Source organism: Sarcophilus harrisii, chromosome 3 (genome assembly GCF_902635505.1).
Source record: "Sarcophilus harrisii chromosome 3, mSarHar1.11, whole genome shotgun sequence".
Classification (NCBI taxonomy): domain Eukaryota; kingdom Metazoa; phylum Chordata; class Mammalia; order Dasyuromorphia; family Dasyuridae; genus Sarcophilus; species Sarcophilus harrisii.
In genome coordinates, this window is record NC_045428.1 from 59,106,866 (window position 1) to 59,119,812 (window position 12,947).

At 36.1% G+C, this 12,947-nt stretch overlaps 1 protein-coding gene across 1 annotated transcript in view; it reads left to right on the forward strand.

The window, feature by feature from the left end:
* Positions 1 to 12,947, forward strand: part of FARSB (phenylalanyl-tRNA synthetase subunit beta) — a 72,935-nt gene that overhangs the window by 42,816 nt on the left and 17,172 nt on the right. The window contains exon 16 of the mRNA XM_031957967.1: positions 8,601 to 8,753. Coding sequence (XP_031813827.1) covers positions 8,601 to 8,753 — 153 coding nt within the window. The remainder of the gene's footprint in view (positions 1 to 8,600; positions 8,754 to 12,947) is intronic.

Here is a 12,947-nt window from a genome sequence, read left to right on the forward strand (position 1 = left end):
ACCTTTCCTGTCTCCCTTAATACTGGTGTTTTGTTTGTGCATAAATGCTTGCATATAGTTTCCCCTATTAGATTGTACATTCCTTGGAAAGAGAATGTTTTTGCCTTTGTTTTTATCTCTAATGCTTAGCACAGTGTCTGCCACATAGTAAATAAATTTACTTGTTGATGACTTGGAAAAAATGACTGAGAGAGCATTTACCATTACAGACCTATGTAACTACTTTCTCTATATAAAAATTTTAATGAATATAGTCTCCTTATGCATCAAGGGCATAAGGTATATCCATAGTTGACCACATCTTTTGTCATAACAAAATTGACTGGGAAACATAGAGAATGCAAGATTACCAATTTGCTCATTTCTAAAATAACCACTCCTTTAAATTTTCTCTTTCAACAAAGTGTTTTCTACTTGTACATGCAAATTTTTCAAGATACTTTAAAGGACACAACAGAGAGAACTTTTAAAATCATTCTATGATCATTAACATCAGGAGAAGAATAAATGAATGAGGTGTCTGCTCTTCAGAGGTGTTTGCCACTCTCATGGAGAGCTCCAGCAATGAGGATGCTCCTGTTTGGGGGAGGATTTGTGTAGGGGGAATTTCAGGTTGCATCACGTTCCAGAACATTGCTGGGTCTTCTGGAAGAGAAAAGAAGTCAAGTTTCTCTTAACCATTCATATTAGGAAAACTAAGGGGAATAACTGTTGTTGAATTATGACACGGTTACCTGGCTCATCTTAAGAGCTTGTCCATTAGTATATACATCTTGTGAAGACCCTGTATAAACATCCAGTTGGACCCAGGATTAAAAAGGAGGAAATGAATCCAAACTTTTCCCAGAAAGACAATGCCATCTTTTTAATATTACTTATATTCTGCTAGTGTTACTGTTTTGCCAGAGATTTAAAAATGACTGGCGCTGAGAGGACAGTGAAGAAGGTATAAACAGGCTGCAGCATGTAACGGATAAGGAGCCTTGAAGGAAAACCAGATTTAACTATGTCATACAAGAAATGCATAGTCAGAAAAAATCCAGACTGTTCACATGACAAGAGTGAGGGATAATTAGTGAACAGCCTCTAGGAGCCACTGGGGTTCTCATGATGTCAGGGAGAAAGAAAGATTTCTGGCTTACTGAGGGGGACCGGACAACGGGAGGATACAGACAGGGGTTGCCCAGGCATGAAGGAGCTGTTGTTGAAGAAAACGTGCATTGTTGAGACAAAAATCTATTTAACTATGGAGCTTTAGCCTTATTTGAACAGGCTAAAAATGAGCACAGCTAGTTTTTTATCATTGGTTCTACTCTTAAACAGTGCTAGTAATTAAGCTAGCTTTTTAAAATTAAAAAGCAATATGCTTTTATTCACAGATATAGTTTTAAGTCATACTTGGGGATTAGTGTTAGGTTGATTCTCTAGCCATCTTATGATAAGCATCAGCAAATAAATCCCTTAAAATTTCCCTAATTAAACCCATTTATTTGTTTTTTCACCGATTATTCACTGACACTCCCAAGTGATTTTTGTACCTTCACCTAGCCAGGGACCCCTCTGATGTCCTGTCGAGATTAGTGTCTAGAGTGTGCTTCCCAAGGGTCCACCACTTTCATTTTGGATCCTGGAATGTGCAGTTATCAAGAATAATGCGCACATTGCTTTTGCTGAGGCTGTTGCCATAGCTTGGTTCTGACTCAGGGGGTAAGCTGTTTTTTTTCCCTCCTAATGGGCACAGTAATATGTACGGAAATTTTGTTCTTGGATCCAGAAGTTGAATGCAGGCTTTCACTCCAAGGCAAATTTGTCTCCATTTATGAAATGGGAAAGCCAACATAGATTTCACTCTAGCAAGTAGCACTAAACTGTGAATTACTAATTGGTCTCACTCCTTAATACATCTGTTTAACCTGTTGGGTATCTAAAATACTTAAAGCATAAACTAAGTGATAAGAAAGCTACTTAGAGGTTGGGATTTGTGAATTGCTAGGTAATATACCAAAAAAAACAAGCCACTTTTGAAGTCAGTCATGACAGCTCTTCATTAGATTAAAGCAGACTGAGCTTGATGATCTCAGTTCTTTCCTTGATGGGGCAGTAAGACTGCCAACATATCCAAAATCTGACATAAATGGTGAGAGAAAACACTTGACTGGGGTGAGGCTATTTAAGCTGAGAGAAAGGAAAACATTTTTTGGCTTTGTAACATATTGGTTACAGACATTAATTAGATTTCAAATCTAAATTGTTCAATGATTGTCCAGTTGTTGGGTTGGTTTCTCCCTTAACCCCCAAACCTTAATAATAGGAAACTTGTAAGTCTCAGGAAACATACCAGATACTCCTCAGTTTTATTTTTTTAATTTTTTTTATTATAGCTTTTTATTTACAAGATATATGCATGGGTAATTTTTCAGCATTGACAATTGCAAAACCTTTTGTTCCAACTTTTCCCCTCCTTCCCCCCACTCCCTCCCCCAGATGGCAGGTTGACCAATACATATTAAATATATTAAAGTATAAATTAAATACAATATATGTATACATGTCCAAACAATTAGACACAAAAAGAATTGGACTTTGAAATAGTGTACAATTAGCCTGTGAAGGAAATAAAAAATGCAGGCGGACAAAAATAGAGGGATTGGGAATTCTATGTAGTGGTTCATAATCATCTCCCAGAGTTCTTTCGCTGGTACATCTCAGTTTTAAAAGAATACTCTTAAAATTTGGGTTTTAAATTATTTTTATTATACTAAATACTCAGCAGAGCCCTAAATTGATTCCTTTTTAAAAACTTTTGGTTATCCTTATTGTTCCTCTTAGACACATCCACTCTGTACTCCTTTTCTCTACCCATACCATTCCTATGAGACTTCTGGAAAGTAGTACCATGTTCATAGAACTTGATCCTTTTCCTCAGCCCTCCAAACCCTCTCTTCATTTTTAGTTTTTGAGTCCTGTTCTCTTAAAACTTGTCACAAATGATGGCAAGAATCATAGAATTTTAAAGTAGACCTTCAGAGACTCTTTGATGAGACATAGATTTTTTTGTCTTTGGAAAGACAGTGAGAAAACTAGTTAAAACAGTCATTATGAAGGCAATATGCTTGTCTTGGGCAGGACAGCACAAAGACTGGAGTACCAAACATTGGGAAAAGATAATTTTTACTGAAGAAACTCACTTTTTCTTCCAAGGCTAGACCAAAACTGTTGTCTAAAGTCCAGGTGATCTTCTAAGATTTAGGCATTTTTATCAGATTATAAGCTTCCTGCCCAAAGAAGTTTAAAGGATCCTTCCTTCCTTCTTACCTACCTATCTACCTATCTCTGGCCTAGAATTCGTGTCTTCATGGAAGTAATGTTGGATTCTAATATTATTATCAATTATTTAGATTATCAATATTCAGAGAAATAGAATTTTTCTAGAATTTTAGAAATTCTCATATAGAGATATAATACCATCATGCCATATGCCACAAAAGGTTAAGAGAGTTACCTAAAAGGTGAAGATAAAAATGCTTCAATGGCTGGGAAATTCAGCTCTTTTAAACATAATTGAAAACCTTGTGATGGCATAAGGAAGGCTAGACTTGGAAAAGACTTTTCATCAAGATGCACTTAATATCAAGAGTGATAAAAACATAGTTGAATGAAGAAGAAACAAAAGAATATCTGTAACATTTTAAGAACTTGGTGCCAAATAGTGTAAACTAATTGATGACAGAAAAGAGAGGACTGACTGCAAAATAAGACTTTTTAAAGTTGTAAAGATATATAAGGCTTATTGTTTAAGTCAGTAAATTTAGTTATTTTATTTTGCCCTGATTAATTTACACACCAATGTAAGTTTTTTTGGCTATCCCATTGTATATGCTAACTCATGTTGTCCATTTCATGGATGTGGAACTCCAGACTACTTTTCTGTTCTTGGCCCTAATTGTGTATTTATTGATAACCCTGCCTTTATTATACCTTGTCAGAAATGCTCACCTGTGATATTTATAGAATATAAATAAATTCAATAGTCCTTTGCTTATGTGTTTTTAATGTCTGTAATCCATCTGTTTGTGTGACTTCTTTAAGATTATAAATTCCTAGAGAGCAAGTACCAAATATATGGGTTGTTGTTTTTTAAATATAGTTTTTGAACAACAAGGATATCAGATACTCTCTGATGATACTAGTGATTTACTTTGGCTTTCTACTTCTAAGAATTATACATCAATTCTTTAGACAATAAGCAACAAATGCAAGATTGTCCAGAGTTCACATGTGGAATGCAATTTTCTAAAGACGCCTTATGTCATCAGCCTGGCTTGATTTAATTTCACTTTTTTTTTTTTTTTTTTTTTTTTTTTTTGGCATGCAGAATTTCCAATTAATAATATAAAAAAGATGGGTGTAAAGAACATTAACATTAACAGTATGTGGAGTAGCATCCTGCATTCGTTTGTCTGTGTGATGGCATCTTAACTGTATAGATACATCATTTTTATAAAGACAGTTATTTTTACTGTATTTGGTTCCACATTGTTAAGCTCTACTAACATGACCAAAACATCCTCTGTTATGCATTGAATATTATAATTTAAAAAACAGATTAAATTCATGCCAGGTTTACTTTAGCTAAATAAAAACGAACCCGTGAGAATATAATTTTCTCATTCATGTATTTAAGAGGTCATAGATTTTTTTTTCATATCTGTTATTCCCCAACTTTTCATCTTTGTTCAATCATATTGCCTATAATTTTGAGGGTTATAGAGAGTTAAAAACATCTTTAATTCCATTCTTAGTACAGATTTCCTTTGGTTTTACTAAAGTTTAAATTAATTGCAATTTCTTTTTAAGGCTTTTGGGCTATATTTTCCTTTTTTTAAAAAAAAATTATTTTTCCCAGTGATATATAAAAATATATATATTTTTGTTAATGTACATTCATTTTTTACATGTTTCCATTATATATCATGTGAGGAGAGAAAAGTCAAAACAAAAGAAAAAAACCATGAGAAGAAAAAGATGAAAATAGTATGTGTTGATCTACATTTAGTCTCCATAGTTCTCTTTCTGGATGCAGATGGCGTTTTCTATCCAAAATTTAATGGGATTGCCTTGGATTACTGAACCACTGAGAATAGAACTAAATCTTTCATAGTGACCATTGCACAATCCTGCTGTTGCTTGTGTACAGTGTTTACCTGGTTCTGCTGACTTCATTCAGCGTCAGCTCTTATAAATCTCTCCAGGCCTTTCTAAAACCATCATTTTTTATAGAGCAATAATATCCCATTATTTTCATATAGCCATAACTTATTCAGCCATTCCCCAAATGATGGGCATCCACTCAGTTTCCAGTTCTTTGCCACCACAAAATTTTGCACAGGTGGATCCCTTTCCCTCCTTCAAGATCTCTTTGGGATACAGATCCATTGTGACACTGCTGGATCAAAAATATATATACACAGTTTGATAGTTGGGCTATATTTTAGAAAGTAGTTGCTACACAGGTCTCCTACAGCACTAATTAGTTTATTCCTTGATCAAACTCTGCAGAACAGTGATGAATATTGGAATACTATCTGTAACCCTTTTGATCAAGATATGTATCTTTGCTTCCCCAAATCAAATAAAGTATATGATGAAATAGTTTCCAGAGTTTAAGTGGTAAGTTGTGGATATTTCCTAAGCAGGAATAAGCTACTAAGTCCATTTTGTCCTCTTGGTATTCAAGAGTGAGACTATGTACTAGCGTTTTGATTTCCTTTGAAGCATACAAAAGTCGAATGCAGGTAAAAAAAAATTCCTTTGATCTCTGCCTTTCTAGCCTATGATGCCATGGCTTTTTTCTATTAGTAGATCTTTGGGGGGGGGGGGGGAATGGAAAAAGGGCGAAGCAGGGCAGATCTGGGATTCTATCAGCTAGAGAGTTCTTGGTCTGGATACTCCCTCCACTGACGCACATACACACCTTCAGCTCATTCATAATTTACAGTCTTAAAAATTGTCCAGGGACACTGAGAGATTCGTTGGGGGGGATCAGAGATAGGGCATAAGCTGGAACACTTTGAATTTTGAGGACAACCTGGGAGTCCCCATGACAAGCTGCTTGCTCACCTTGTCAGGTTGGGGTGAGATGGGATCCACCTGAGCAGGTGCCCGTTTTCAGTCTTGGGATTAGTCTGCTTTGGGGGCGAAGCTTCCCCTGACTCCATTACTTTAGTTGGGTGGACCCTTTGCCAGCTGTCTGTCTTTGGGGTGTTCAGAGCTGCCTCCTCTCCAGGCAGTGCTTTGAAGTCTGTGAAATGCATGTGTAATTTAGGCTGCCATATTTGGCAGTCCTGTTTTAAAAGCAAAATTGTTTGATGGCGTGACACAAGAAAGAAGGGGCCTGCTAACTGAGCTAGAAAGAATGGAGACATTTCCATCTGATCCAAAAAGTCCAAACAGTTCTGAAGAGTTTCCTGTGATGTAATATGTTCTCGGTGTCAAACACTAGAGAATGGGGGTTTTACCTCGCTGATTCTCAAGGCGGGAAGGATTTGTAGGAGATCTAAGGCTTTGGGGATTTTTGGTTGGTTTGTTTTTAATTTCACTGACAATAAAAGAAACATGTAAAACCGAAACACAAATAAGTAATCTAGAGAGAGATTCTTGCAGCACTGGAAGTGATGTGCCAAGTCACTAAAACTGGGTGATTCGAGCCCCTTTTTACCCAAAGTTGGGATGATGCCTCTTTGACAAGTGTCAATGTATGTTTACAATTAAATAGGTGGGAAATCTAGTTGATGAGAATGAAATGGTTCTTATGTATGGTTCCTTGAGATAGTCGGCCTCCAAGCTCAGTAAAAAACATTTCCAAATTCAGCCTGTTTCTTTGATAATCTTTATGACTGTGTTGTACCTTATTCCAAGTTAAATGTTGTTTATTCTAACTGAAAAAGAAAAAAAAGAAAAAAAAAAAAAAAGGAAGTCTTGAATTCAAAGTGTCACTGATGATGTGAGGTATCATTTAGGTAATTTGGAGACCCTAGAGAGGTTAGAAAAGCAAAAGTTACCAAAATAATGCTTCCTGTTTGTAATGCTAAGTCCTTTTAGTACTTGTTGTGATGCCTTCTCCTAGCAAAAATGGAACTACAAAGTGTTTTCAGTACATGTCTGTGTTAAAGTAGAAGCATGTGACCCCCAAAAATGGGTAACACATGGTGAAGATACCCAGAAGCAAGTCAGAAATATGAAAGAGAAACTCTGTTTTATTCTATTCTTTTAACTTTAGGAATTCTGTGTCTGTCTTTTTACCGAAATTAGACTCTTCATTTTGTAATACACATGTAGTTGCTTTCATGAACTTTTGTGCTCATGAACGTTTTAATATAAAACTCCAGTGAAAACCATAGACTTCATACTAGACTTGTTTCCATGGTAATAACTGCACCCTGTTTACTTGTCCACATGGGGCATCTCTTGTGCTCATTAATAATATAAAAGAAGGGGGTAAATTCTTATACTGGGTTCATTCTTTGTTATCTCTGTATGTGTTAAATTTGATGCTGATTTCAAAAGGAACTTAATCTCTTGACTTACAAAACAGGTTAGACAGTCACAGTTATTGACTTGAGTTTAAACTATGATCTAAGACTTAGGTTTAAAAAGAGTCTATGCCCTGGTTTTTTTTTTTTAATCAGACACATCTTTTTATTTTTAAAATGCATTTAATTATGTTTATTCAGTTGTTTCTGGGAGAAAAAAATCTTTCCCCCTAAATCAAACACTAATCTTGTAACAAAGAGAAACTATTAAGTACTGTCATCTGCTCCATTGTATCTGATAGCATATATAGCTTCTCCCCTACCTTCTTGTCAAGAGAGAGGTTCAGATCATTTAAATGCAAATCTTGGTTGGGTAGTAAGAATATAGCCTTTTCTTTAAATAAACTAAGCATATCCACATTTATGCGCATATATTTATATGTAAATATTGCTTAATATGGTAATATTAGTTGCTTAATGCTTATGCTTAATTACATGCTTAATATGCTAATAAAATAGATATTTATTGGTAGCTATCCTAGTTCTATAGTTTTTATTTATATGCTCATGCGTTTTCTTTTATGTTATAGTATGGTATTTGCAAGGGAAAGCTAGGTAGCACAGTGGATAGATGTGGATAGCTGTGCCTGGAGTCAGGAAGACTCGTCTTCACAAGTTCAAATCTGGAACTCTGGCTTCAGACACTTACTAGCTGGGTGACTCCAAGCAAGTCACTTAACCCTCTTTGCCTCAGTTTCCTCATCTGTAAAATGAGCTGGAGAAGGAAATGGCAAATCACTCCAGTATTTTTGACCCCCAAAATGGGAGACATGAATTGAATGGGGAGACACAGTTGAAATGACAGCATCATAGTAATTACAAAATCTTCAACTGTGCCTAATATCTATTATTTATACTTGATGAATATAGGAGGTGAGTATATAGTAATAGAAGGTAGACGAAGGAAAAAAAATGTATGAGAAAAGTTCAAACTAATTTCTAAAGTAAAGGTGCAGGTAACGTCTTGATAAAGAAGAAATGAAACAAACTTTCTTATGTCTTCTCCAGATGTAGGTGCAAGAAACCACCGGCATCTCTGTGCTGTTTATTACAACAAGAACCCTGGGTTTGAGATTATCCATGGCCTGCTGGATAGAATTATGCAGCTATTGAATGTGCCGTTTGGTGAAGACAAGGGCTATGTGATCAAAGCAGCTGAAGGTAAGCTACCAGCTGACGCCATGATTCTTATAATAAAACAATGGAGAAATTAATTCATCTTGTGGGGAAGAGTTTTGCTTTCTTTCAGCTGCTAGCTTTTCAAATATTTTAACAGAACTGTTTCCAGATTTCTCATGAGCATTGTGTGGTATTTCTATCCTGTTGAGATGACATAGGAGCATCCCTAATTTACATGTGCCCTAAACACACCAGCATCATCCAAGCTGGGAGCCTAGAAAAGTCTACACAAAAGTTATGTATTCCAGAGTTGCCTGTCTGAATCCTTGGAAACAAAAGAAAACATCTTACCAGTTCAGAAAGACTTTTATATGTTAATTTAGAGTTATCAGATAATCTAGATCTGGATGGGAAACCTATGATAGGAAGCCAAAGTACAGCAAAATCTTTGTTATGGGAGCACAAGCTTAACCAAGGTAGCTGAGAACTATATGCTCAATCTGTTTGCCACTTTTTCTTTAAAAAGTTCTGAAATCTCTAGGTTTTTAACCTAAGACTATGTTTAATCTACTTTTCTTCTGTCAACTGTGAGATCCAGAGGAAAACTAAAATAAATATTTTTGCCACTAGTTACTATAATTAAGGTTTTTCAAATAATTTCCAGTGACTTTTCTATTTTGGAATCATTTGTGCCTCCTTACATTTTTAGTCAAATTTTATTTTTGAAATATTTGCCGCTTTTCCCAGTATAAAATTTTTGGGAAAGATTCTGCTTTCCCTCAGGCTTACTGCTTTGTCCTTGAGGACAGCCATAATTTCCTTTGTTTATGAATCCTTTTTCCGAGTGCCAAGAGTGAAGTTATGGGTCTGTATATTAGTGAAGATTTGTGTTTGACAAAGTTCTGTATCTATAAAAATGGAAACTTAGAGAGCGATGCAGGCAGGTTAACTGGAGAAATTAGTTAACTAAAAACATGAGATTCCTCAGGCGTGCCATTTAACTGAGGTATAATTGTGTATTTATTCTTATTTGAGATGGTAACTTCTATAATGATAGTATCTCTGTTATCTAAAAATGAGCTTCTTCATATTTTGACTGTTCTTTCAAAAGAAACATCATTTAGATTCTTAAACATAGAAGAGCCAAGTTTCTATAGAAGAGGCATTATAGATCTGATCCTTCTTGTGCTACAGATGAGGAAAAAATTAAACTTAAAAACTAATAAATAGTAAAATTTTAAAAATAGTAAATATTTAAATTTAAAATTATACTTTTGTCAGTATAAATATACCAGAAAAATGAGGGAGGGGGAAGTTTACTGTAATTTTGTAGCCACCAAATCTGAAATATAACTTGAGTCAGAACCTTCTGGTAGTACAAATTAACATTTTTATTTTAAAATTCAGGAAGCACTTGGCACACTATCCCCTGCGCCACCTAACTGCTCACAATAAACATTATCTTGGATTGAATTTTTAATTTTTATAAAGTTAATAGCAGAAATTTATATGGGGTTCAAAGCTTGAAGGTCCTTTTCATCCACCCTCATTTTTTAGTAGAGCTATTTGAGGCCATGATAGAAAAATTAATCGATGTAAGGTTATGCTGAGGAGAAAATTGTGACTTGCGCCTAGGTACTCTGGCACCACATCCACTGTTCTTTCCATCATACTCCTTTGCTGCTCAAAGTTCTGTGGCATTTTTCATTTTATGAACCACTTTAGCAATCCTGTGGCATTTGATTTGTCCATTGACTCAAGACTGAAAAATGGATGCAAACTCAAACCTTTTAAATCCTTTGTCTTTTCTCCTTATAATCACAAGTTGGAAAACACATAGAAGAACAAGTTGCTTGTGACAGTTGTTGAATAACTTGTGTCACTAGATACATAGACAAACACACACACACACATATAATTTAACATAAATATTGTTACACCCATTCTTTAGTTTCCTTTGAAATGTTCTTTGGATCTCATTTTAAGAATAGTTTTATAATTCATATTTAATTTTTTCTCATATCTTACCATATATTCTATCCAAATAGAAACTCTTAATGTAATTACTTGGTCTTGGGTCAGCCGATGCTATCATTTTCAAAAGGTTACCAATTGAAAAAGGACTAGGTATTTTATTTCCTTCACCAGGATTAGCATATTTAGGTGTATTCTTTTCCCTGAAAAACTAGACTTGTGTCTTATCCCGAGTGCTTTTTGTTAGGATGTGTTTGGGAAGAGGCCTCCAGTCAAAGAGAGTTAATGGCATTGAGTGTTATACAACTTATTTCTCATCTGCTGGTGGGGAAGGGCACAAGGGCCCGGGGACTCTAAGGCCTTCATTACATCACAGGTATTATCATTTATGCTTTGTGAAGTTTAAGAATCCCACTTGGGAAGGCCACGTGTCCTCGGGCCGTCCTTTGGTCCGAATCTTCACCGAAAAGTGTTCGCCAGCCCCCCCAGATCTATGTTGCTACATCTTGATTTGGAGAGATGCTTCCTGATGTCTCCTTGCCGCTGTTATGTTGTTCAGCTGTTTGCAGAGACCCCTTTCCTCTAAGGAGAGGTCTGTACTATTTCAAAGTAGATTAGGAACAGATGAAGTTTCCTGACATCCTGGATTATTAAATTGTCTTCTCTTGCCCTGGCACCTGGCCTGCTTCTTAATAATTCAAGATCTCTGGTGGTTTTGCTGATCATAATAGAGTCAGAGCTGCTCGCCAGGGTGAGTCCCTGCTAATGGCAGCTCTAGGGCCCACTCGTGGCAGGTATTTTCCTTCCCTGCCATCTGTCAGATGAGCCTTGCCAGGTTGTATGCATGGGGCTTTGTTGGGGTTCCCGTTAAGTTCTCTGGGATTTGGGGTGTGGAAAGATACATTTCTGCCCGTTTTAAGTGAAATCCAGAAATTCATTTTATCAATCACTTCATTGCTTCCAAACAATTCCATTGACCTTGGAGTTTAACCTTGCTTCTGCCGCAGCGCATTTAGGGCAGCCGACAGCACTCCCTACCACACAGTCACTGCAGAAAGCTACTCACAAAGCCTTTGGCTACAGTAAAAGTTGGAAGGCATCACAGCTTATGCTTATTGTTTTATTTGCTGAGTCTTCTGCCAATTAAGAACATAAATGAGATAAGATATCAACCTGATGATAGACTAAAGGTCAATTGATGGGTGAAAGAAATAGATCGTCTCCCATCTTAACAGACTGCAGAACATTTAAAGGTTTGAAGAGAGCTTCAGTTCTCTCAGTGTTGTAGTTGGTTGTGATCAGATTATTATAGCTCGTGTATTTGCTTTTCCTCCTTCATTTTTATGGGTTTTTGAAAACTAAATTATGTATGTTGAAATGCACTTATCCTTTTCAAAAACCATTTCTGGGTAGGAAAAAATTCTTAACATTTTTGTGTTTAAAAGTTAGGTATGGTTGGCTAAATCATTGAAAGGAAGGCAATTCTAGTATACTGGAATGGATTTTGTGTGTAATCCTTTACACTGAATTGGATGTATTTTTTCTTTACAAAAATTGTTATATAGTTAATTTTGAGCATAACGTGTTTCATCTGAAAGTGCCAAGTTAAAGTTGAGATGATTTAAACCAAGAAGGCCAGATTCAGGGTCTCTTTAGGTCTGACTACATCCCTTTCTATGCTTCTTTGAATCAGAATTCATCCTATGAAATAGAAAATGTGCTTAAATATTTTAGTCTGTTCACACATTGAACCCTTGCCATATGTACAAACCATGGTATTTAAGCACCTTCTGTTACTCTAACACCTAAATGGCCATTGACCTGACCTCTGGGTCATGGCCTTTTTCCCCCTCTAAGGACACCTGTGAAAGATTTCAAGATCCTAGAAAATATGGGTGAAATCGTGATGTTCCCCTGGCCTTCACACTGGTTTTTAGTGTAATCTGAGCTTGCAAGTGTGTGGGAAAACATGCTTTGGGTGGCTTACAGCAGTGAAGGTGATGAGCTGATCAACAGCCTTGATTTCTTTTAAATAGAGGATAAAGACTAGAGGGGCAGGCTGTTCGTGTTTTCTTTAGTGAGTACCATTGTTCCCATGTGTAGATAAAGGACACTGTGACCTACAACTATATTAAAGGCGGGGAGACCTACAGCGGCATCTTTAGTCATTTCAGAGAGGCCATTGACCCAGTTTGTTGGTTCCTGCTAATCTAACTAATAACCTAGTTGTGCTCAGACCATTGTCTCTCAGTTTACTTTCAT